Source organism: Perca flavescens, chromosome 21 (genome assembly GCF_004354835.1).
Source record: "Perca flavescens isolate YP-PL-M2 chromosome 21, PFLA_1.0, whole genome shotgun sequence".
NCBI classification, from domain to species: domain Eukaryota; kingdom Metazoa; phylum Chordata; class Actinopteri; order Perciformes; family Percidae; genus Perca; species Perca flavescens.
Window position 1 is genome coordinate 9,801,248 of NC_041351.1, and position 27,310 is coordinate 9,828,557.

The 27,310-nt window shown below is 42.3% G+C and overlaps 1 protein-coding gene across 1 annotated transcript in view; it reads left to right on the plus strand.

The window, feature by feature from the left end:
* The first annotated feature begins 729 nt into the window (after positions 1–729).
* The window catches only part of usp54b (ubiquitin specific peptidase 54b), a 50,294-nt gene continuing 23,713 nt past the window's right edge, over positions 730–27,310 (plus strand). The window contains exons 1-4 of the mRNA XM_028568547.1: positions 730–820; positions 915–1,499; positions 10,157–10,766; positions 19,460–19,552. Coding sequence (XP_028424348.1) covers positions 10,611–10,766; positions 19,460–19,552 — 249 coding nt within the window. The 5' untranslated portion in view covers positions 730–820; positions 915–1,499; positions 10,157–10,610. The remainder of the gene's footprint in view (positions 821–914; positions 1,500–10,156; positions 10,767–19,459; positions 19,553–27,310) is intronic.

The following is a 27,310-nucleotide window of genomic DNA, read 5'->3' on the forward strand; positions in this document are numbered from 1 at the left end:
GCTCCAAAACATTTCAATTTTTTTTTTAAATGCTAAAAAATTTAATAAAACACCCAAAATTCAATCAAAGAAGAGATCCGATCTTTTGTTGTACCCGCGAAGCACGTTGTATGGGATCATCCATCCATGTTATTTTTGGGTAATTAAAATTAGGTAGTTAAAAAGAAACCCATATTTCTGAGATAGACATTTTGAGAACGGCTCCAATTTGACCCGAAGACAACACAAGGGTTACAAATTGTATAGCTATAGGATGTCCTGGTGGCTGAGTGGCTTGAGATGCATACATGAAACATTTCTGGTGCAGTTTCAGTTGGGCCCTTGATTGCATGTCATTACTCCCACTGACCAATCTATCCATTTAAAAGCAAAAATGCAATAAAAAAATACAAATAAAATCATCATTACAAAAGTGATAACTGACTGAAAACTGTTTTTTTGACACACGTTATCTAACTTGAAGGAAACGGTTTGATATTTTGGGAAATAAGCTTATTGGCTTTCTTGCTGAGAGCTAGATGAGATGATTGATAGCACTCACCTAGCTCCTGGCAACACAGCGAATAATGGTATTTGCAAAAAATCTTTCACTATGTCTGTAAATGCTGCTGTTACTTTTCAGTAATTTTCAATTTCTAATGGCCGCACTAAACAATGTCCCTGTTAAAAGTCCCCAAACAGAGGCCACCTGACTACACCTGAAGTTAAAATCAAACACTCCTTTATGGGAAGGAATTGTCCACTTCAGTCAATCCACCTGATTAGAGGCCATATATACAGCCTTCCTCCCTTTGTTCATTCTTTTCCACCCAACCGTCCTGTAAGTTGATTTACTTTAATGTTTTGATTGTCATTAATGCACACAATTTGTACGTTTGATTTATTGTTAATGAGTTTTTGTTATCTCATTGCAGAGTGAAAACCACACACACCCGGACAGAAACAGGCAGCAAAGAAAATGAATCGAATCTGCCTTGTGTCAATAAATGCTCTGCTTTAACTGGCCACCTGCTTAGGCCTGCTTCTCGTTCCATGACACCAACTGTGTCAGCTCTCCAGTGTTTCCTTCAGTCCCCAAGACCTCTCACCTGCTCTGTGAATAGCAGTGTGTTTTGTTTGGGACTGTTAACTGGTGCTGGCGGGTCTCAGTGATAGGAATCAAACAGGTTTTCTGCACATAAGAGACAAAAAGAGGGAACGTGCGTCCTCAAACAGGTAGGCCACACGGTCAGCTACGGGATGACATCATCACCATCCTCGCATTCTTTTCGTCTCTTGCCCAGAAGACGGCGGCATCGGGCTGAGAGAACTGCCAGATAAAACCGCTACGTCACACACCCTCAGGAGGAGAGCTGGAAGATGGCATGGTATCGCGAGAGCGAACGCAGCGCTGGATGGCGCTGGTGGGGGCTGATTGCACCCACGGCTCGCCCTCTCTCCCGTTAAATCACACGGTAGGACACGCGAGCGGACGGAGACAGGCGGCGAGAGCACCCGGGGTGAGTAAAATAACCTGCACACTACGCACTGCATGGGCTCCATCGCTGCTAGAGCGGCCGGGGGTGTGTGTGTGTGGGGGGACGCGCATGTGGCCGGACAGCATACACCATCAGTAGGTGTGTGTGGTTAGGGGTGGGGGAGTCAGCGTGTCGGCCAGATGTGATCCTCAACAGATGTGTTCTCTTGACAGTCTCAGAGGATAGCTGTCATCTTCTTCTCCATCATCATCATTAGGCCTACTCTCATCAGCACCACAAGCAGCGTCGTTTCCTCGTGCTGGGTTTCCCCCCTCTGTTGCTCTCTGTCTTGTCAGTTGTGTTATTTGAATCAGATGGTCTTGGGTCGGTAATTCCCCTATACGCAGCAACTCTCCCTCGTGCTGCACACTGGTTGCCGCTTCAACGGACAACAGCATCCCTTCCCCTCAAGTTACAGTTACAGGTGTTGTTCACGTCCCATCCGGCCACTCAGGTAGAATACATACCACTGCTGTGCGCTCCTAGTCCTGTACTGCATGTTTTGGACTCTATACACTGTGTGGACTTGTTGATGGATGGCCGAGAGACCGCAGCCTTTTACCGCGGCGAATTCACGCTCCGCTGTCTTCGCTCCCGGGGGCCGCTATTGATTTAACGTTGCGGGTTCGATCCGCGTGATTGATGACTTTGGCCCGCATCACCGCCACATTAGCGATGGTGACACAGCCCTCTGCTGACTGCCTCACGCGCGCTCACACACGTGCATTCTTAGGAAATAAAAGGGAAAATAGGGTAGGCTACTAACTGGTCAGCCCCATCATTAAGCAGGAGCACATAGGCTACTTTTGTTTTGGCTACTTGTGAGGACATTACACTGACTTACAGTCATTTCTGAATCCAAACCTTATACTATACATGCCCAATCCCAGCCCTAATAGTACTCCAGTCTTAACCTTAAAATAAATGCTTAATCTTGCAGACACTAGCATGCTCTATCCACATGGGAGATAAAATGTGGCTGGTTGAACAAGTTTAAATGTCCCCACAACATAAGCAATACAAACCACTCACACAAGGACACACACACCACTTCAGCAGCACGCCTTCACCCTTCAAACTGAGCTGAAATGCCGCCTCGACATTTAAGTTGGACTTATCTTATTATATTAATTTCAGTTCATGGAGATGAAACACTGTGGAAAGGCAGTGAAGTTTTGCTTTGTGTACTTTTGTTGTTGTTTGTAAATAGTTACCATAATATTGTGTGTGATTTATCTTCTGACTACAAATGTGCAATACCCACTCACCCTGTTTTAGCTTAGAAACATCAGCTCAATGCCAATATTAGGCTAGTACTTTCTTTAATACAACATGACCATATATACTCCGCTGTTTCCATATTTTATGAGCTGTCACTGTAGCTTTGGTTCAATCTTGTCTTTTATAGTGTATGAGTAGGCTAGCAGTGATTAGGGCTGCACAAAATATTGTTTTTTTTATCGTCATCTCAATATCTCTAAAGGCTGCGACATATCGCGAAAGACAGTAGAAAACTGCACTTTAAAATAAAATTTTAACTGTCATTCTTTTTTTAGTGGTGCATTTTATATTTAATTCCATGTTCAGTGTTCCAAATAAAAGTGCTGGAAATGATTTCCTTTCATTTATTTAAATTCAACAAGCAATTCGTCATATTTTAGCAGAATTCTGAAAGCAGCAGAAATGCAGAACTGAGTAGGCCTACACTTTATTTGTCAAGTAATATTGCTATCGCGATATTAACAATGTTATTGCATATTTACTTTATATCGTGCAGCCCTTATAGGTATGTCCTCGAGGGAAAACACACTTAACCTTTTATCTACACGATAGTTAGGTGGGGGTTCCACAGGCATTATTTAAATACTCAAACCAATCATATGTGATGTTGTATGTTGCTATGGTGGACAATTGGGCAACTTGAAACTTGACAAGAACACCCTCAGAGCTAAGGATGAAGATCTTTGTGCTCAGGATTTGGCTGTTGGATCTATTTTTAGGTTGTTTGTTAGTTCTCCGACTGTGATTGTTTATACTTCATATTTATTTAAAATATAGATTATGTCTTGTATTTCAGTTATTTGTTGACAGATACACATTCTGCTTGTCTGGGGAAATTAGTTTGTCTTTGTGAAACAATCAATCTCAAGGACTCATTGACTTATTGCATGTGCCTGCCATCATGTGGTGAATCAATTTAATCTAATATGTCTATTTAATTCACTTAATTGGTTTAAATCCTCTGAGTATTTCTTTCTAGACGCGTGTGAATGATCCCAGCTTGTGTCTCGGTTTCCCGAGGAATTCATTATTGCAGACATTTCAGTGTTCTGCTCAGGGTTGGGTCCACATGTATGGGATTATACAAGGGTTGAGGTAAAAGGAAGAGCAGATTAAGTTATGGAGGAGGAGGAGGAGAAGAAATGAAACAAATGCTTATACAGTATGTCATCTTTGACCTTTACCATCCACAGGAGTGCTCTTTCTCTCTTTTCCCCTGTAGCCGTTCCACTTTGGCATGTGGTTGGTTATTTAATCTATTGTCCCACTTATTCCTCTTCTCTCCTTCCCACCCACCTGTTCTCCTCTTGTCTCCTTTTTTTCTTTTCTCATTCCCCTTTCCGACTCCCTTGTTCTCCTCTTTTCTCTTATTTTTCCCTCTCATACTTTTCGTATCTCCCTTCTCCTTTTCATTTTATTTCCTCTCCTTTCTTTTTCTCCTTTCCTTTCTTTTCCTCTATTCTGTTCTCCCTTCCTTTTCTTCCCCTCTGCTTTTCTTTCCTTTCCTTTCGTTCCTTTTTTCTTCCTCTCCTCCTTAAACTGTAAAAAAACCCTCCACATGGTTCCCAGCATGAATCGTAAATGAGGATGGTTATGTAATAGCCTAAATATTAAGGAAATATTCACCCCTCTTCATATTTTCTACTAATAGGATTGGATGTGCACATGTGCCATGGCGAAAATGGGTTGCATCTAGGTTATAGCGTGCGTGTGTGCGTGTGTGCGTGTGTGTGTGTGTGTGTGTGTGTGTGTGTGTTTTGTGTGCATGCATGCGACAAATGTGTGTTTTCACATGTAGATCTATACTTTAATGTTACAGAGTCTAAGCGGGGAAATGACCTTGAAGCGTACAAAAAAAAGGATCTCAGTCTTGTTAATATGCTCACACATGCAGCCGCACATGTGCCTACTGTATGTTCACACACTTGAAACACGCACATATGTATAACTTCTCTATAGATTTGAATTGAGGAAGAGGAGAAAGGGGACACAGAGGGAAGGATGAACTCTGGGCTCTCCCTATTGTCAACTAATGCTATTTGAAGTTGCACATAACCCAGTTACAGGGAAACCTGTGTGTGTGTGTGTGTGTGTGTGTGTGTGTGTGTGTGTGTGTGCGTGCACATGCATGTAAAGTTTTTTGGAAACGGAAAGGAGGCAGAGAAGAATGGGGGATGAAGGGGAGTGAGTGAATGAGAATGGAAAATAGAGGTCAGTGGAAGAAAGTGAGAGACAGGACAGGAATGAAGTGAATGAGAGGGAAAGAGAGGAAAGTGCAGCCAAAGGAGAAGGAAAGAGACATGTTTGTGAAAGAAAAGATCAAGACCGCTCTCTTTTACAGGGATATATAAATATACTTCTCGCCTTTTATATTTGCTGGAGTGGGAGGGAGACAGTGTGAGAGACAGCCTATTGTCTTCGGGGATAGTATCAGCTCTTTGTTCAGCCTGCATGACACCAGTGTCACTGTCACCAAGCCCCACTAACCCACAGGAGAGAGAGAGAGAGAGAGAGAGAGAGAGAGAGAAAAAAGAAGAATTATGGGACCTTTCCGGAAGGTCGTACTTTAGACGTTGGACAAAAGTATATGGACACTGTCATGATCCTGCGTTTCGTTTCGTTTCCTGTTTTGTCATGTCTTGTTTGACTTCCTGCCTTGTGTGTTTTCCTGCCTTTGAGATCGTCTGCCCCGCCGTGATGTGTTTCACGTGATGTGTTTATCAGCCCTCATGTTACCTGTCTCTCCTTACAACCCTCGTTGCCTTGTGTATTTAGTATGTGTGCTCCCTTTGTCTGGTGTCGTTGTATCTTGTGTTTAGAAGTTCTGCCTGTCTCTAGTGTCCAAGTGCTGTTTTACCCTGTTTTTTTGGATTTCATGCCTGCTTTATTTGGACTGTGGTTATTTTCATCATTAAATCATTGAAACTCTCCCTGCTACCTCCTCATCTATTTTCCTGCATTTGGGTCCAAACCTGCAGTTCCTGAAACTGTACTTTTGTTCTGGGGCTGGTTTTCATGGTTCGTCCTTTAGTTCCAGTTCCTTACTGGAGGTTTTGATTTCAACATCTACAACTCCATGACAAACTCCATCTGCTGAGGAAGATCGTGGGATACGATTTCGCAGAATGAGATGTGGATCAGAGAGGAAGCCTCACAGTTTGCACCGGGAATCAAACAGGCGTCGAGCCATCCTTTGGATTCTGTCCTCGAATAAACTCCTGCAAGCTTCTGAAGTTCTGCATGTCGCTTGATGAGCTCAGTGGAAAAAAAGTGATAGAATGGAGAAGACCGAGGTGAAGAGGAAAGCAGTGGGTTTGATAGTGAAAAGGGGGGGATCTGAAATAGTGCAAGGGACAGGCTGGAAAGTCTGAGGAAGTTAGGCAGAGAAAAAGGGAAGGTATGAAGTAAAATGAACGTCACTGGGTGGGAGTAGTAGGAACAGCAGTGGTGACAGTAAAGCGGAACCTTGAAAACAGCTGTCTGTCTTCAGTGCTCCCTGTTGTGCCCTCGCTGGCTCTTATCGATCCACAAGTAATCATCTGCTGTCACACTGATACACACATCTATTTAGATACAAATGGAAAAAAAAGACCATTTTAACGTCCCTTTGAAGTCTTACTTAACATTAAACCTACCTTATACCTAACTCCGGGTCATTAACTTGATGAGTCAGGTAAAACCTCTTCCACACATCACATACAGTATACAATCAGTGCTTGTTCCTGTGATTTGTTAAAGCAATATCACACTTGTTGTAAGTAAGGCAATCTGAGTGACCAGAAAAGAAAGAATGTATGTATGTAATGTTAAATTAATGTAAAACATGTTGTAAAACTGTAAAAGCATAAGGTTGGCAGTAATAAACAATTTTCTTGTTGTCAACAAACACCAAAACCAATAATTCAACACCTGACCCTAAATCCACATCCCGAGCCTTGAAGAATTCGGGACCTCATTTTGTGGCATTTCCCCACGCTCAAAATTAAACTGGTTTCCATAAGGTAGAAGATAAGGCCTCAGTACTCTAGGCCTCACTATCTTCTTCGCGTTCCACTTCCGGGATTGTTCCGGGATTTAAATTCGGTGGATTTATGAGGACTATTGTTGACTGCTCCTCAGATCTCTGCAGGGTAAATGGCAGCTAGCTAGACTATCTGTCCAATCTGAGTATTTTGCAGAGCATCTGTGCAGAGTTTAGCGCCGCCCATGATGATTCTGATTGGTGTAAAGAAATGCCAATAATCCAGAGCACGTTTTCCTCCCATCTCCGAATGCTGTGTGGAGTAGCTAGACTTGGTCTGGCAAAGTGAGACTAAGGCCTCACAGACGACACATACACACGCTGTGTCTGGATGGGTGTCTTGATCTTAACATCTCATGTGGAAAATGTCTTCCGTGTGTAGTCGCTGTTTGGGCTGCGACCACGGGTCCTGGTTTCCTTATGCCAGCGCAGGGTCAGGGAGTTTGATTGACTTGTGCCTTGACTCACTCTGGCTTCCAGGAACTCTCCACCATCAATACACATCATCATCACTAGTCAGCCCGGTGTGTCTCAATGTGTGCTTGTCTGGGTGTGTGTGTCTGTTTGTGTGTGCTTTCTCAACCAGTGCAGCACAGTGTTTTTTTTTCAGTTAAATCACATGGGTCGGCTTTTCCCCCGCGTGCCTGCTGCTTGGCCTATTTCCATGGTAACTAGCCGAAGATGTGGACACACACACACACACACACACACACACACACACACACACACACACACACACACACACAGGCCACATAAACAGCTGTTGTGTGAGGTTTTGCCAGAGCTATCTCGGTTGTGTGTGGCTGGTGCAGTCAGAGAGAGGATGTGTGATCACACACTCCACACAGGCACAGTGGCACACACACACACACACACACACACACACACACACACACACACACACACACACACACACACACACACACACACACACACACACACACACACACACACACACACACACACACACACACACACACACACACACACACACACTTTATGCTGAGACAGAAGCTCAGGATACTGTGCTGTACAGGAAAAATGGCACACAGGGGCATGCCAGCCATTTCTCTTTATAAATCCTCTGGCAATTTGGATTTGTTTGTTTATGGATGAATGTATTGAATGTGAATTTCTGTTTTTCATGTAGATAGATAAAAAAGTATGGGAATTTGTCAGTATGCGGTAGGACTATGTGACTAGTAGATAAACTGACATTGTAAAGTTGCATACTTTTTCCTTCTATATTTGCTCTAAAGCATTTCACTTGCCATCCTTGTCACGACATCACCCCTACCTCCATCCCACCCCCTCATTGCCCCACCTCGCCACCCCAATCCCATGTGGCCATCGCCATAGCGACAGCCCACGCTGCTTGCTTGTTCGCCTGCTCGCCGCAACATCCCTGCGCCCTCTGGCCTTTAGCCAAGGGGATGCTGTGGTGGCAACGCAACCCGGCAACCAGGCGAGGGAGCTTTGCCAAAAGTGGGGAAGCTATAGGGGAAGAGAAGAAGGGAGGGAGGCAGTGAGGGACGGTGGAGGGGGGCACTGCGGATCTGTTAGCTACTGCCCTATGGTGTTATGCAACTTCATGTACACACACCCACGCACAAATACTGTAGGGTGACAAACACAAACTGCCCCTTTTTATCTCCCTCACACACACATTCGGACGCCGTACATAGTGATGCTTGAACCAGTATAAGCTCCAGATAATGTCCCTAAGTACCGATTATGAAGTGACATAACAGATTTCTCCAGACGCTCCCTGTGTTGATGCAGTGCTACTCTGTTCACTGTGATGATTTTCATGATTCATGGTGCAGAAGCAATGAAATGATACATTTAGATTAATCTAGGGGGCAGAAGAACATGAAAGCAAGCCAACAAACACAGGCACTTCCATAGCTTTAATAACTGTCATGACTAATGTGTTAGCAAACAGTTGCCTGCTTAAAGGGGCGCTATGCAGTTTTGGCCATTTCTTCGCTTTTTGCTCGCAGGTTTCTCTATAGAGGTCCCCCTACAGCTTTGGAATAGATATCTGGCAGCTCCGATGTTTACTTGTGTCTGACTCCTCGATTTCTCTGTTCCTCCATCAATGCTTTCCTAGCTTTCTGCTTCTTTTTTGCCGGCTTAGCCATGACAGTAGTGTCCAAAACTCAGCGATTTGCCGGCCCAAAGTTGCAAGGGTGGTTTTTCAGCTCACAGGTGCTAGGGGGGAGCGAGACGACCACCATTCAACTCGAAAAAAGTCATATAACCATTCCAATGACTCCGAAGTTGTTCAGTTAAGGTAAATTAAGCTAAAAAAAAAAATTGCATAGTTCCCCTTTAAATATCAATCAGGGAGCAACATTAGTATTACTTTGGTGTCGTCTTTCTGTCCAACAAAAAAATGTAAGTTCAATATTTACTCTCCTTTTACAGTAGCTCTGTTTTAGTCTCAACCAACTTCTGTTAAATATATTTGGTTCTTCTAGCTGCTAAATGTTCAACTAGCCTCTCCATGAGCTAGCCGCTAAGTGTGTCTGTCTGCTGTTTGGCGCTGGGCAGGTAGTGTACAGTGTGTTTATTGACAATGTTGAGACTATGCTGTACAGAAAATATGCAATAAAGCCAAAACAATTAGCTACAAGGCTAAAACACAACACAAAGCTGCAGCCAGGGGTGTCGGACTGGGGGCGGAAATAGAAGTACCCAGGGCCCTCATGTGAGGACGGCCCAAAAAGATGCTTGAATAAATAGCTGTGGATGAGGGGAGAGGCCCATAGAGAATGCCTTTCTACAGGGCCCAGGATTTTGTGCTACATCCCTGGCTGCAGCACTGGATGTTAATCCTCTTTGATTTTGCCACATTGCACATACACGTGCTTGATTAATGCAGGTTTAATGTTGATGTAATCCTTAAAAGCAATGCAAGGAATGTTTAAGTAACAATATCCCTGTCTGCCAAACATCTGAAAATCAGTGAAATCTTTGGGCTAGGCTAGGTCAGTACTCCCCACAGTTAGCTAGCTAACACTATAGAGCTGAACGCTACCAGGGTAGCCTTTTTCCCACATAAGTCACTTCATAATCGTCAGTATGTCATAATCAATTGGGATGCGATAAGCTTATCAGCAGTGGTCACATTTTCAAACCAGGAGAGGGCATCTACAGTAACTCCCAAACAGCATTTAGAGTTTTTATCTGCATTGCATTGCTACACTGTTTATACAACTGATGGAACACAGTCCATCACAATATTATGCAGTATATAAAGTTAATATCTATGTGTGTTCTTGCTAGCTGCTTGTGTGAGGTTTACTAACAGGTTGGTGTTTGTGTCTTACAGGCAAAGTGAAAGAGGAGACGGAAGCATTGAAGGGGTCCCCACATGTGAGCAGGAGTGCTGCCCAATCAACATTTATCCATCACATTCTGCCAAATTTCGCTTTGGACACGCTCTCATGTCCTCAGACACAAACTGCTAAATCCAAGGAGCTAAAAAAAGAAAAAGAAAAAGCCAACTGCTGGCTCCAGCAAGTGGACAGATTTTAAAGTAAAGACACGGCTGTAGTGGGGGAGCATTGTATGGGGGCCAAATCTCCCTCCAAGACACACCGCATCTCCTCGATCTACGGCTGCCACCTCCCTCCTCCACATCTCTCCATTTCCTCCTCTTCCTCCTCCGCTTTTCTCTCATTCTCCCTCATTCTCTCTCATGGGAGTGACATAGAGGCCGTTGCTTGGTCTACTGCCCCGCCCCTTACCCGCCTCGCCGTGAAAACGGGGGCGTCCAGGTAGTGATGTCGTGGAAGAGGAACTACTTTGCGTCGGGTGGCGGAGCAGTAGGCGGGGTGCAGGGGCTGGTGACCCCGAGAACCATGACCTCTATCGCACCCAGCAAAGGCCTGAGCAACGAGCCGGGACAAAACAGCTGCTTCCTCAACAGCGCTCTGCAGGTCAGTTGGAAAAACACACACAATACACAAGTATTAGGGGAGTAAAATGTTTTTAATGGAGATTTTTAGGACCATGTAGTGGTCTTGACTGGCATTAACTAAACTAAACATAAAAGAAAAGTATCGCACTCTGGTCCAAAGGCTCCAAATAGTTTTGGCATGATTTATTAACAATTTTGTTAGCAATTTTATTTGCTAATAGAAAATGTCAAAACTACAGTATTTGTATCCTTTTGGACTGTTTAGTGAGTGTAAACTTTTCTGCATATGCTGAAGACCAGACTCTGACCAAAAAGCCCCCCAAAAGAAGCAGGGCAGGCCTGCAGAGCAGCACAAGAAGAAACCAAGTGTCTGCTGAAGTCTTTGGGTTGGAGACATTAGACAATCACTGAAATATTAAATATGATGACTTAATTTGATTTATTTTATGTCACTTTACTTTACTCCAATTACTTTCTATCCCCTAAAAGTGGACAGATGTTGTAAAAAAGGGACACAATTCCTGACTGATTATCTCATGTGGGTGTGAATACTCTTTCATTTCAAATCCAAGGTGCTGGAGTACAGAGCCAACACAATGACAACATGTGTGACTGTACTTACTAGAGAGATGCTCCGATACTCCCTAAAACGCTGGTATCGGTATCGGAAAGTACTTGAGTTTATGCACCGATCCGATACCACGATAAAGCCCTAAAGAAAATCTACGTAGTTTATTTCTTTTTCCGTTATAACTGACTGTCAAACTGCATAATAAAAGAAAGTTCTGTGGCATTCAACAACAAAGATAGAAATAATATCACATTCATACAGGGATAGTAGTATACGGTTGTTAAAACATATTAAAATATATGACACACTGGTATCGGATCGGTACTCGGTATCGGCCGATACGCAATTTCAGGTATCGGAATCGGTATCAGGAAGCAAAAAATGGTATTGGGCCATCTCTAGTACTAACACTTTAAAATTGCACCCTTTCATGCTAAAAACGACATAAAAGTACAGGCTTTTACAGATAACAATGCAATATCAGTGCTTAATGTGCTTTTACTTTATAGTGACTGCAATAGTGTTTCTTCTGAAATGTCTTTTATGACAGAAGCTGTGTCTCTCATACTCTTCACATTTGCATACTGAAAAGATTTTAAAAGCTGTAATTTTGTCTTTACAATTTAGAATTTTGTGATTTGTCCGTGCAATACTGGCAAAACATACTTTCTAATAAGGCATGCTTTATCATTTGCACTAACTGCACAATGCTGAAACAGACACTCATGCACCCACAGTCCACATGCCCCACCGCCCCCCCTCACACTGCAGTAAATTGATATTTAAGCACGACAAGGATGAGATTAGGGCAATATTAATGGATGTTTGCGTGTTTTGGTGGGTTTTGGCACCACTGTCAGTCTGGCTTCAGTGTAGACGTCCAGTCTGTGTGTGGAGTGGGTTACACTGCGCTGCTACTGCTGCATCTCCTCTCTCTCTTTACACACACACACACACACACACATACACATACACATACATACACACACACACACACACACACAACTCTTTTCCCTCCTCCCAAGACTTCCAGCTGGCACAAACCTACCTTCCTTACACACACACACACACACACACACACACACACACACACACACACACACACACACACACACACACACACACACACACACACTCTCTCTCTCTCTTGACTGCTGGCTTGTAAGAGAGCAAGAGCAAGGGAAGAAGAGAGAAAGGTTGGAGTAAGCTGAAGAGGGAGGGGGGATGATGGGGCAGAAGCTAAGGGAGAGTTGAAGAGAGCAGAGGGATAGACGAAGAAGAGAAGTTGCTTAAGGAGGAGAAGAGAAGAAAGAGGGATGAGGAGTATACAGTATGAAAAAACTGAGAAGACTAAAGGGGATGCTGCCAGGCGAAAGATTGGAATGAAAGAGTCTGATGAGGTAGGAGCAAAAAATAGAGTGTTTGTGGTGAGAGGAAGAGAGAGAGATGAAAAGACAAAGTGAAGGACATAAGGTTTATTTGTGAAATGAAAATTTTTCAACAACGGCATGTATAGCAGCTTCAGCGGGGAAAGAAGTGGGCCATTTCAAGGACACACGAACATGTATACACACACGCACACACACATAGCACACACACAGCACAGCGTACACATACAGAGGAGAGAGGATGTTCAGGATACAGATGAGTGAGGATAAGCTTCATGTGTACATGCTTGCTTATATCATCTTGATAGATTTACGTAAGGGAGTGTGCGTCAGTGAAGTATGAGGGGTCAAAGTTCAGGTTTAGGACAGACTCGCTCTATTGGCATTACAGCTGCAACTAGAAATTATTGATTCATTGTTTTGTTTTTATTTTTGAGACTTTGTTTCTTTTGTCTATTAAAAAATGTATGAATGCAAAATGTTAGATAGTGAAAAATGTCCATTACATTTTCCCAGGGCTCAAGACGATGTCTTTAAGTTGCTCAAATGGTCCGGCCAAAAGTCCAAAACCCAAAGATATTCAATATAAAATGAATAAAACCATCAAAGCAGCAAATCCTCAGATTCAGAAGCTGGAAGCATCAAATATTTTTTATTTTTACTTAAAAAAATTACAAATTAATCAGTTATAAAAGCTGCTGGCGATGAATCTCCTGCTGTTTTCTCCTCAATGCACTTATTGATATTAAGTGAACTACTCTTTGCTGCTTCTTGGCCCCTAAGGGCCCTTTGGGCAAGGCAGTTAACCCCCCGCTGCTGCAGTGGAGCTGCTGGGTGCCAGCAGCGGTGGTTATTTTGTGTGGATGTGTAAAATTTAATGAGAGCGAAGGAAGGTGCTCTGAGGTGAAGTGTGTGTACACCATCAGCAAGTTTTCACTGTGTAAACATGCAAAAATAAAATAGCTAAAGGAGTTATAGGCTTTGATGAAGCAGAAACACATGGGTTCACTCATCCAGCAGTGTTTGTGTGTGTGTGTGTGTGTGTGTGTGTGTGTGTGTGTGTGAGAGAGAGAGAGAGAGAAATGGTCGCAGTTTGGTTACGTTTAGGTACCAAAACTTAGTTAAGTTTAAAGGTGCACTATGAGTTCCTGCATGGTTTCGGCGCAATTTCATTTTTGTCTAAAATCGTAGGCATCGCTCCTTGATCCGCTAGCTGCCTGTCCCCTGAATACACTGTGAAAAAGCCCGGTCTCGGGAGATAAACGTCAAACAAACACTAGAGGCACAGGCTGTGCACCAAAATACAACAAACCCATTCCAGACAATCACTGACAAGATGGTTGGGGGAGGGGGTGGGGGTTAGTGACAGTTAGTCAGTTAGTCATGATAGTTACGGAAACATGGGATATTAATAAACGTCCGTTACATTCAAGCCATTGCCAAATGAGTCGCCCCCATTCCTCATGGGGGCGACAGAAACAACAGACAATAGCTTTAAAAAACATTGTGGTTTGGGTTAAAATCAGACGTTACTTCACTTCCGTTTACACAGGTGACACTAAACGTAACGTTCGTAAAGTTATTGATGACTTTTCTTTTTTAATGAGACACGAACACAGGTCTCCTGTATTGTTTGACCCATCCACCACCCAACCTACCTCCTTACACAGAACTTGGCACTCTTGTACTTTGTCACGTTACTTTCTGCTTTTCTCCCGTCAGAACTACTACGGCCTTTAGAGGGTGCCGCCACAATAACCCTGCTTGAACAAATGACCTATGAAAGTGTTTTTGGGGGAGGACATTCTCAGAATCACAGATACTGCAAATAAAACAGCGATGTTTGTCTGTCAGGGAAGTCGCTCCAATGCAGGACTAGTTTTCATAATTTCTCATGATTGAGTTTTGCATGTTTCTTTGCATGTTCACTGCAGCATCTCTGTCCCTAGAAATTACATTTTTATACTACTACAAAAGCAAATAAGATTTGAAGGAAACGTAATCTAACATACTGTAATGAGGAAATGTTGTTAATTAACGTAGCCAGTCACAAAAATGTTATTACTGAACATGTCAGTAAAATGTTCACTGGCAACTTATTCTCTTTGTTTTTTGCTAAAACATCTTGCAACACAATATCTGCCAGTAACAACTACAACATTATTTAATTTTTCATTATTATATTTAGACACTGGCAGCACTTGGCTAAGGTTTGGCAAATACCATTGTTCTGGTTTAATATAGAAAAAGTCTGCAGTGACTTCAAGCACTTAAAGTACTTTTGTTGCCTAAACATAACCACACACGGGACTCAGGATGTGAACCCCCGACTCTGGTGTCAAAGTCCTGCAATAATCCAGGCAGCGATTATGTTTACCATCACAGCGTAATTGGGAAAACTATTTAGGAAAATAGAAACGCAATTTCTAGAACACAGGGTTGCACTGCAGCTAAATAATAATTATAATTAAGTACTTTTGCTGATGGTCTGCCTTAATGTTTCTGTTAAGATACTTACATCAGAGGATACAGGACCATGCACTGCATAGATTGTTTTACACTTTTATTAGGCCTCCCAACGATTCTCAGCATTTATTTGGCAAGAAGCAGGTTGGATAAAATGGAAAGTATATTACGTCTATACAGCCTACTCAGCAGTTGATGAAGATGTTGGGAGCAGGTGCAAAGGTTGGTTTGGAGATCAGATGATGATGAGAGGAAGACATTTCGAACGTGTCACAGTAAGTAAAGCACAGGTTTAAATATTAAAATGAATGATGGCTGAATTCCATTTAGCGGCTTCAGTTTCAGGGTCCTGGTAAAGTTCATCCTGGCTCACTATCACACTGTCATGGTTTACTGGGACACTTGAATGTTATTAGTGACACCTGTGCTTTTGCTACTATGACAAGTCAAAATGTCTGCTGTGAGATAGATAACCGAGGTCAAAAGGGCAGAAAAATTAGGAAAGTGATTGTCGCCATGGCAGCACACAAAATGTACAGGAAAAGAGAAGCCAGTGCCTCGTGTGGTAATAGGAGACTGGAACAGGAGGAGCAGGAGGAGGTCGGGGAGAGCAGAAATCAGCCAGCACTGCCAGTAAGAGCGGTGTGAGGCAGGTAGAGCAGATTATGAGAGTGAGAGCTTGTCAGATCAGATAGATACCTTTTATTGTGTTAATTAAATACAGTCGGTGATTGAATGTGATTGGTGTTTATAAGTGTTTATATACATCTGATGCTGATCAGATTATGTATGTAGACACCAGTAAATCTGCCAGACATTCCACCTCAATGACCAAACTGTTTTATTTTTATTTATTTATTTTTTAGATTAATCTCTATACACAATTTTGTGGTTGTATTTGTGCACAGATACCATTTTTGCAACAGTACAAATAATAGGTACCAGATTAACAAACTCACATAATAAGGGGTGTAGAGGTGATAATTAACGGCTTTATTTATGTGTACTAATGTTTTTCTTACAGTTCTGTCACTTGTGTCCATGTTTGCTGTTAATCAGTAAAAGTTAGTTCAGCTAGTTTTAATAGTTTTGCATTAAAGTGCCTCAGAGGGACGAGTGTCGCTAACTGCAGTTTTTTTTGCAGTTCATTCCAGTAGTGATGTGGGTAGTACCAGAAACCAATCTTTCCCAGTTTAGAGCTGGTATAACCTGTTCTATGATCTGGTGTCGTGGTTATTCAGTTTGAACTCAGCAGAGGATGTTAAAGTTCGCCTTGTCGATTTGGACTCCAGTGGTTACTGATGCAACAGCAATAAAGGTGCAATAATCCAGCAAATATTCTTTGAGCAGCTATTTGCAGATTGCAGTTAGTGCTTACTGGGGTGACAAACACATTGCATTTATTGTTGCTGCTTCACAATAAAAGTTAAAATAAAAGTGTTTCGCCAGTTGAACACTTTTAATGCTAAGCAGTAGGAATGTTTGTGTGCTCTAGCTGTAACTTAATACAGCTCTGATACAGTGTAAAAAGAGCAAACCGGGAACAGGGAGGTTGTTATCAATGAGATACAATTGCGCTGGATTTGATGCATGCATTGCTTTCCTGTAAATCCCTCTTGCTTATAGGCAATCAGAATCAAGCGTGGGAATGGCAGACTCCGCCACAAGCAATTAACGGAGAGATAATTACTGAATGTAAAAAATTGGGTTTGATTTCATTAAAAATCTCCTTCTTCTTTCTCACACTTTACTTTTTGAATTATCTTCCAAGACCACCACAGCCAATCAAATACTGGCATTTCTGCGTCCAGTATCACTGGTTAGAGTTGTCTGTGACTCAAATTACAATGACAACAAGCAGCAGGAACATGACGACTTCCTAAAAGCATGAGCTGATGAGCTCAATTTCTATTCCATGTATGTTTTCTTCACTTTGTTAGTTAGTTAAACTGGAGTTTCCTTTCTCTGAGATGCTCCTGCAGATAAAACAAGGGAAGTTAAAAGGGGACGGAGAGCGAGACAAATGATACAAATGGAAGAAGAGCAGAGAAAGCGATAGAGGGATGTGTTTAGAGTGGGAGAAAAAAAGATAGATAGATACTGATGAAGAGAAATGGGTATGGAGAGAGTGTGCCCTCCTTGTGGCTGCTGCAGTACTGTGCAGGGTGCCGATTCATCACGACCAAATACACTACAGAGAGAGGAGGGGAAACAGAGAGGGGGGAAAGGTAGAACGCATACACTAGCGTCAGCATGCAGTCTGTCATCCTCCGCCCCCTCTTTCCTCCACCTATCATTCTCTCCTTAAGACACACACACACACACACACACACACACACACACACACACACACACACACACACACACACACACACACAGTGCAGACTCATATTGCTATGGTTGCCATACATATTGGTTTTGTGTGCGTGTGTGTGTGTGTGTGTGTGTGTGTGTGTGTGTGTGAGAGTCTTGCGCACACATAGACCTACAACTGTATGTGCATACTGTAAGTGGGTGTGCTGCCGAGCTCAGTCGGAGCCTAAGGGACAGTGTTCTGTCAATATTATCTTTCAGCATGCTGATTGAATGTACTAAGAGCTCTTTCCTCTAATTATGCACTAAAGAGAGACAGACAGAGAAAAGAGAGAGAGAGAGCGAGAGCGAGAGAGAGAGAGAGAGGCGAGAGACGGAGACGGAGAAGGACGGACATGAAAAGGCCTGTCTCATGCAGACATGTTTTCCATGTGTTCTTCCTCGTTTCTTTCGTTTTGCTTTGCGCTGGTTGTTTTCTGTCAGTCTGTCCCGCTGAATCTCTCCCTCGGACTCTTTTGTTGCTGAAAATATACAAAGTAGAAAACACGCTCAGTGGGAGCTGCTGGGAAAAACAATTAGCTGGAAAGGGCTGAAAGCCACGCAGAGCTGCGTACTGGGGTGTTGATTCTCTGCAACCATCTCACATTACAGGAAGTCATTTGAGTCAATGTGAGTTTAACAAATATTGCTTAATTATTTCAAGCTAAAGTGTTTTTCCCTAAATCTACATGTGTTAATTACCATTAAAGCACCCAAACGTAGACAAAACATCAGATTGAACTCATGAATAAACAAATGGATAATATTTTACTATAGTCTAGTCACCAGGATTGCAGTGTAATTTCTCTTATACGCAAATTAAATCCATCAAGCCCAATCAAGAAGGCTCTAGACAACAAATGAATGTGGCCGAGGTTGCCATGGCAGTACCTGAACTGTGGTGTGCAGTATAAAGGTAACAGAGGAGTCCTTCCTTAAAGTCGTAAGCTGTTTGTTTGAGCCTGTTGAGCTTTTAACACCCTGAACTGAAAATATTATATTACAGCTTGACCATTATTTTGACAGTAACATCTGACATTTGACATCCAGATTATGTATCTAGATCAGTAGTTCACAAACATTTTTAAACCATGTCAAAAATAACTTCTCCTTTAAAGTCTTTCCATCACTCGCTCTGTCAGTCGCTATTCCTGACTGCTGTGCACCCAGAAAGCATGTTGGGTTACTATGGCAATCGGCAAAGATGAGCTGTCCTGTCTTAGCTACGGCATAACTGCATATTTAACAGTTAGAGAAAGGTGATCAAAGCTTATTTCTGTTTCAAAACACGATAAATAATTGTAGCTAATGTAAATAAATATTGCCTCATTTTTATGGTGTGAACACATTACAACGTTGATGATAAAAAGATAGAAATGAAGAAATCTTGTGGCCCCCCTTCCGTCCTTAAGACTCCCCACCGTGCCATGGTACCCATTTTAGGAACCACTGATCTAGATACAGATTTTTTAATGTGTAAATGGGACTTTTGGACTATAGTTTACCAGTAGGCTATAAAAAAACTTATGCATTCCTTTGCATACTTTTAGCTCAAGCAAGATCCTGGTAAAAAAAAAAAAAAAAAAGAAGCAGTATGGACCTTTCAAGAAACCATTGAAAACCAAGTTAAAATATGAACTATTATCAGTAGAGCCTGGACGGTCCTTTTCCTCTGTCAAACATCACGGCTACACAAGTTCACAATAAAAGTTTGACAAACTGCTGTTGCTCAGAAAAAGAACAAGAAGAAAGAATGAACAACACAGAAAAAACAAACGGTAGAAGGGAGAAAGGCCTCAGTTCCATTTGGATCTGAGACAAAATATTATTTCTGTTTCCAACTAAAATACAAAAGTATATCCCATTAAAAGAAATAAGTTGCTTTATTTCTTTTCTTTTTCTTTTCTGTGTGTGAATATGTATTTTGTCTCTCAGGTTCTGTGGCATCTCGACATCTTCCGTAGAAGCTTTCGACAGCTGACCACACACAAGTGCATGGAGGACTCGTGTATCTTCTGCGCTTTAAAGGTAAAACCCTCTGGCTACGTCCTCTGATGGCTTGTGGAGGTCTTACTGTAAACATCAAGCAGCGGCCATTACTCCGCTGTGTTGGCGTTGCTGTTTTGCAGTTTATTTTTTTAATTTTTTCCTGTTTATACCTTCTGCTTAAAACACAAACGTTGTTGAAATGTAAACCAGAGGTTGGGACTAAAGTAGATTTACTGAAGTGGTGTACTTCCAGTATATGAGGTACAAGTACTCAGCTTGAGTGTTTCTCTTTTGGGGGACTTTCTACATTTCCTCCACCACATTTCAGAGGGACACAGAGTACTGGATTTATCCAACAACTAGAGTAACTTGACACAGAGCCTGAGATGAACTTACATGACATCGCTAATATGTGTCGTCGTTTTCCCCTCTTTCCTTCCATCTTTTCTGTAGTAGTAGGAGAGACCTGTCTCCTAATAAACACAGCAGGGGAGATTCTTGCACGGGGTTATGTAACCACTGCAACCAGTACTTTTAATCCAAAATGGAAAAACAAAAAAGCATTTGCACACAAAATAAAAACACATGCTTTATTTATACAGTTCTAAGAGTAAATATAGAATTAAAAAAAAATTCTTTTTTGGGCATTTTAGGCCTTTATTTTTTATAGGACAGCTGAAGACATGAAAGGGGAGAGAGAGTGGGAATGACATGCAGTAAAGGGCCGCAGGTCGGAGTCGAACCCGCGGCCGCTGCGTCGAGGAGTGAACCTCTATATATGGGGGCGCGCTCTACCAGAAGAGTTACACAGGCGCCCAAGAATAAAGTTTAAAGGTGCTCTAAGCGATGTCACATGTTTTTTAGGCAACAACATTTTTTATCACTTACAGCAAACATCCCCTCCACTATCAGCGAGCTGCCTGTCCCCTGAACACACGGTCTCTGTAGACAGCCCAGGCTCCACAAACGGCAACAAAACAAACTGCGCCAACCTGTGCCACGAAACATAACAAACAGTGTTCCAGCCAGTAACAGACAAGAAGGAGTTGGGGGTGGGGGTTGGGGGGGGGGGTTAGTGCGCGGAAGGGATGGGGAGGGGATGGGATGAGGAGGAGGGAGGGGCGATCTAGCCTGCGTTTTTGTTTGACAATACTTCGAACGTCAACAAGAAGTGATGTCACCCAACATCGCACCTTTCATGATACATGTGTAGCATCTCTAACTGACCAACCCACCATTGATAATTATGTTTTGTCCTTACTTTTTTTTTTACCCTTTTCCTTCCCTCCTTTGGTTCCTTTCTTTGGCTTGTAGACTTGTGTCTTCATTCTTTAACATCCTCTCGTGTCTTTCCCCTTTTTTCTGTTCTTCCTTCCTTTCTTCCTTCTTTCTGTCCTTCTTTCCTGTCGTTATATACTTTATTTTCCTGTCAAATGATTGTCTTTCACAATGAGTACCTTTACTCTAAATACTTCATATTTTACTTTTGTAAACTTGAATGCAGGACTTACGTTTTTTCTCTGTAGTGTTGCTCCTTCTTCTTCCTCCATTGAGTAAAACACATCACAAACTATGCCCCAGACACGTTTTCTCAGTAATGAGCTGCCTTACAGTAACTGTTTAGAAACAGTGCATGTAATATTGCTTTTATAATGTAGAGTCAGGTTGAATCACTGTTGTTCTCCTGCAGCTGCTGATAGAAAGTTACCAAACAGAAGAGGAAGATCATAAAACCCTCATAATGAACGAGCCTTATGCAGCTCTGTTCCAGCCATTTGTTTCATCAATGATGACAAATATGTGTCTGAGTGAAGGGAAGTGTGTGTGCGTGTGTGCGTGTGTGCGTGTGTGTTTGTGTGTTTGTGTGTGTGTGTGTGTGTGTGTGTGTGTGTGTGCAGTGTCGATGTGCGTGTTCTACACGCTGTTCTGTCTCCAGCGGTTCTCTGTAATTAATTGGCTGACTGAAAGCGCTGAGCTAGCAGAGCCCACGCTGGGATGCTACACACACACACACACACACACACACACACACACACACACCTACGCGTGCACACAAATCTTACTTGCATGCTGCACACGTTAGGTTGCTAAACACATGCATTTTGAGCATTTTTTTGCTCACAAATCTTTCTTTCCACGCTGGGATACTCCAAACACACACACACTCACATGCACACACAGGCTTGTGGGTGTGTTGTGTGTGACTTAGCCGTGGGTGTGCAAATCAAAGGTATTGTTACTCTGTCAAGTGTTCACATTTACCTGTCAGTTTTAATTAACTGTCCCGTCACCGTCTCTCCTTTGTCAGAAACAGATGTAACATTGTTCTTATAGTCTGTTTGTAGCTTGGTCCCCACGGCAAAGGAGATAAAAGTCTCTGAATAACTGGTCGAGACACGCACCAAATGAACTTTAATGGCGTGTTACAAATATCAAATTTTTCAAATTTCAAATATCCATTTTACAGAACCTAAAGAGATAAATGATCATTTTGAGTTCTTTTATTTTGGAAGGGATTGTGTGTGGATTTCGGTTTATCTGCAGCAGGTAAAGACGCCCGCTCTTTGTAGTAAACATAAGTTCAGAAGCTGCCTGTAGCTATCCCTCTAGAAATCACTGCAACACTTTATCTCTCTCAACAGCAAAGCACTCACACACGCATGCACAGACCCATACACATAACACACACACACACACACACACACACACACACACACACACACACACACACACACACACACACACACACACACACACACACACACACACACACACACACAAGGAATAGGAAGAGAGAAGAAGGAAAATGAGAGAGGAGAAAGTGGGAGAGAAGAAAAGAGAAAGATGAATGAATGTGGGAGTTGGTGGAGATTGCTCCTGTCTTCACACTTGGACCAGTGTGCGCGCGTACACACACACACACACACACACACACACACACACACACACACACACACACACTCTTACTCACTCTGCCTCATCCCTCTCTCCTCTCCTCTCCTCCCTCCCTCCCTCCCTCTGTAGGGTATATTCCCCCTCCATTCTCCTTGGCGCATTGCTGCAGTCAGCACAGCCACCATAACACACACACACCCACACACAGACACACACACACACAAACTATTGCTCACACAGTCCCTTTTCCCTCTTCTCTTTCTCTGTTTTACCTTTCTTTCTCTCTCTCTCCCTACCTTTGTCTCTTACTCTATCTCGCTCTCCCTCACACACACACACACACACACACACACACACACACACACACACACACACACACACACACACACACACACTCTCTGTCAGTATGACTGCATTACCTTTCCCATTGCCAACCCTCAGCCTGCACACACTCAGCCACACTCACAGGCTGAATTGTTTTATAACATCGGATCACAGCCATCTTGCTTCCAAAATGCCAAGTATCGGTTCTGAAATTTTCAGTATCACCAAAGACATAAAGAGGGGAAATAAAACTAGGAAACAACTCCAGGGAATGTTTACTGAATTTCACACAGACTAAAGCTTGACTTGAGATGAATACTGTGATGTATGGGTAGAAGAACTTGTGTTATTCTGAGATTGTGAAGTCATATAGATGGAAACTTAGTGAGGTGGAGTCCAAGCAGCCCCAACAGGTGCTTCAACCCTGTCTCCATGGGACATTTATAGTGAAAGGGTCTAGGTAGATAGTTGGTTGTACAAAGAAAAAGACTATAACAGTGGAGACCATTGCAATCTGTGTCCCATGCATTGGCGATTTTAGACCCTTTTTAGGGGGGGGCTCAAGCTCCAAACTTTTTTTTTGTGCTTCAAGTGAGAGTTTGCAAACTTGTCTGTTAGTGACAGAGGACAAACAATTACAGGTTCAAAGGGCTTGAAACAGGTTTAATATCCTGTGTCGCTGTAGCCGATGCTATGCACCTGTTAACAGAAAGGTAGTGTTGGCCAATCGGAGGAGGTTGTGGTCAGACTCCCGCCTTTGGCTGAGTCTCTATCTGATCTGTCAGAGGGAGAGCAGGAGACGGTTGTGAAGTTTAACATTGGTAGTCCCCAGAGAGAAGAGAAGAAGTTGGTAATTTCATGGCGCAGATTAGAACCCAAATTGAAACGTATAAGCAACTAAAATTACTGAATGTTAGAACATTGTGTCAAATTGGTCGTTATTACTGTGAGTTATAAAGTGTTTAGTTCCATCATAGTGTTAATAGTGTCAACGTTAGCTGATGTTGTTGTTCAATATCTAGCTCAGAGATTATCGGCTAATGAAATTACTGATTTAGCAGGGGGGAGGGGTTAACACTTTTGCAAGGCACTGTATCCGTGTCACGTTCTCATCAGGGGCTGAGCCCCCCTAAAGGTCTGATCCTAGAATCGCCCCTGGTCCCATGTGTGGATGGGTTTAGGCTACGAAGACACTTAGGTTAGAGAAAGATGGTAGTTTTGGTTAAATACATCATCTCAAAGGTGAACTTGTCATAAAGAATATCCGCTGTGGTCGGCTTAAATTCACATCGGTTACAATTGATTGCAAAGTTGAAATGTTTTAATGGTGGAAATAGTATTAAAACATCCATTTGAATTCCTCACATCACCCCTTTAGCATTAACTGCTTCTCCAATGTCCACCCAGATGTTCATGTTTTCACTTAAACATATCTAAATGCATGATTTCCTTTATTGCTTGTTCAGTGAACTGCTTCCATTGGTTGCTCTTGACAAACCAAGGCGTGAGCGACAAACATCTAACTGTCTTTTCATGCCGTAGTAGGTTTATCACACATTCATTCAGTAACTTCAGGTAATAGATCCATTCATCAATGTGTGATTAAGAAGACAAAATAGTAATTCTTGGTCATATCAAAGATGTGTTTACATTTCTGCTAAAGCTCTGTGCATGATTTTACATTTGTGTGCAAAACCAAAATGGCCAATGGTGTGGAGACAAACAGATGTGCTTGTGAACTGGGTTAGAATATATTTCTGCCTCTTAATCCAGTGTTTCTCAGTCTTCAGGACACAGAGCATCTGCTGGTTTTCAGTCCAGCCATCTAATCAGTGATTGAATTACCGCTGGGACTGAAAACCAGCAGAGCACCAACCACTGCTTCGGCATGTCAATCCGAACTTCTGTTTTGGGCTGTTTTAGTGTGGGTCAAAAATAGTTGCTCAGTTTTTGTTTTTTCCAGCTGCAAATTCTTACCAACAAAAGAAATTAGGTCATTTTTTATCCGTTGGCAATCTGGAGAAAGTTACCCATGCTTTTATCTCTCCGTCTTTAGAAATCTGCAGCTCTCTTCAGTCCAGGCTCAGCCAGAAGTTACTCTCACTGCCTCAGCTTGAACCGAATGCTACTTTTCGTACTCATGTTTACTGCATTTAAAGCACATATTAATCTGGATCACATGAGCCATAGAGTCATTTGCTAAACTGTGGTGTCTACTAATACTACTACTGTTACTACTAATATTACTGCGACCATAATATAATGATAACTAGAAAATATTCAGAAGCACAAAATTCCACCATGGCAACACAATAATCTAATTGGTCATTTTAATAACAAATCCTGATCCAAGAACAAAAGAAAGAAAGTCCTGCTGTTATGGAGAAAATCTTAATCCTGTACAGGAATATTAGGGCTTTGTACGAGCATGAATTGTGCAGAATTTGCGCAGGATGCCAAAATCGATAAAGATTGTATAAAATGTGTGGAATTTGTAATTTAAAACAATGTTGCACATCAGAAGATAAATGTTATAATCCTGTGTTTGGTTCTGGTTTTGTTAGAGTTTTTTTGTGTTTGTGTTTTTTTTTCTCCTCCTCTCCTCTTCTCTCTGCAAAGCAAGTGTGTGGCAGGGGGCGGGGCTGGCGAGGTCACCTCATCACTCTCTCTGTAAAAGCCTGGTCTTCACTCCGCCACTCTGCCAGATAATTCTATCACATTTTGCTCTACAATGTCAACGCGCTGCCTACCATGTTCCTGTTTTTCCACTCCGCCTCAGAGGACATCTCCAGCCGGCTCGTTCCCTGCCACCCCTGTTCCTGCTCGTAGACGTATTTTTGTCCTAATAAACTTTTGTTCACTTACCACCTGTGTCCGCTCTCTGCTTTGGGGTCCAAATGCCACTAGTTCACAACAATAAATCTGAGAATTAAAGGGAAGAAGAAGAAGAAGAAAAAGTATGAAGAAGAAGATGAAGAAAAACAAAGTTAGCCTATTCTTTTTTTGTATTTATCTCTAATCTGATAATCTAACCTTTTTCTAATTTCTATTTCAGGACAATATGTTATGCTTTTATTGGAGGTGACAGGAAAGGAGGGGAGGGGATGTTGCTGTTTATGGTTTGTTGACATCCCTAAACCACAGGTTTTGGGGTTGAGTTCTACCTCTTTGGGATTTGATCATTTATTTAAAGCTATAATATGTACATTTTCCGCTTTAAAATGTCTAAAAATGACTAGATTATATTATATGTCAGTGGCGTCATATCCCGTTTGCCAGTCAGCGTTTTGGTTGTCTCCCAGAAGTTGTCATAAATTGACTTTCTATCCAGTTTTAAGCCACATTTTTCCGATATACTTTTTAGATCTTGGCCTTTTTTTAACCAGATGAAATATTTTAGTCATCAGACGTCTGGATCAAGTTGTCAGAGAAACAAGCTCAGCGAACTGTGTTAGCTCTCCGCCGCTAAGCTGAACTGTGTCGGAGAAACACCGATTTTAACGTGAACCTGCTTTATTCAGTGTTTCTACTGGTTTTAATAATCACCTGATCAGTTTTCGGAGAGGAGGACCTCTGCTGGTAATTCTGCTTCCGGTAAAAACCTCCTGAACGACGAACACTCAAGGAATCCTAACTGGGAGAAGCTGACTGCTATGATGGGAATGGTGGTGAAGACAACAGCTCCCACGCTACTTCATGACAACAACAAACTGCGTCTTTTGTTATTGTTTTGACTGAGAGACCCCTAGCGGCAGAAAATTGCATATTTTACATTTAAATGACACAATCTGAGAAGTTTAGAGGTGAAAACTCAAAACTTCTCACAAACTTGCAGAATGTTTTTCCAGTAGACTGCTTTATTGTGATAACCCCAAAATGTTGGAAACTAGAGGTTTTGAATATATGGGTTGAAATGTGAAAGGCTTTATAAATAAGCACCTGCGGGTTTCACTCAGGCAAGCGATTAGTGCAGATAGATGTTCTCTTATACAGCATATTTCATATGCGTGTGTCATGTAGTTTTTTTTAAATATCTTGTTTACTAATAGGTGAAACAAATAGGTCCAAAATCATAACCTCCTTGGCCGGGGTAATTATAATAACACTCGCTCCTACGCATACAAATGAAGCAGCATTGTTAAGGCAACACCGAAAACACAGAATTGCTGTATTGCTCTGGAAGTCGCTTGGACCTGCATGGACGTAGACTGACTGATCCTCCTCTTCAGGCTCTGAACGCTGCCCTCAAAACATACTTCAGTGGCCTAGCTTTCTCTCCGGGCCCCCTGCAACAGTTTGGTTTGGTTTCTATTTTACTGCTACAAAGCACTCTGAGAGCTGTTTTTGTCAGAGAAAAGTGCACTACAGACGCCATCTATTATTGATATGGTCTGATATTGAGGCCAGCTCTAGATTTGTTTTGCAGCACTTTGGTTTGTGACAAGTTGACAACTAGTTCCACTGGTTCTGTTTTAGGGGTCAGTTGACAGAAACACGGTGCCGATTTACAGGATAACTCTGTTTATAGAGATTTGTTTCAGTCTGAGACACATACATGTAAATTAAACGTGTCTACTG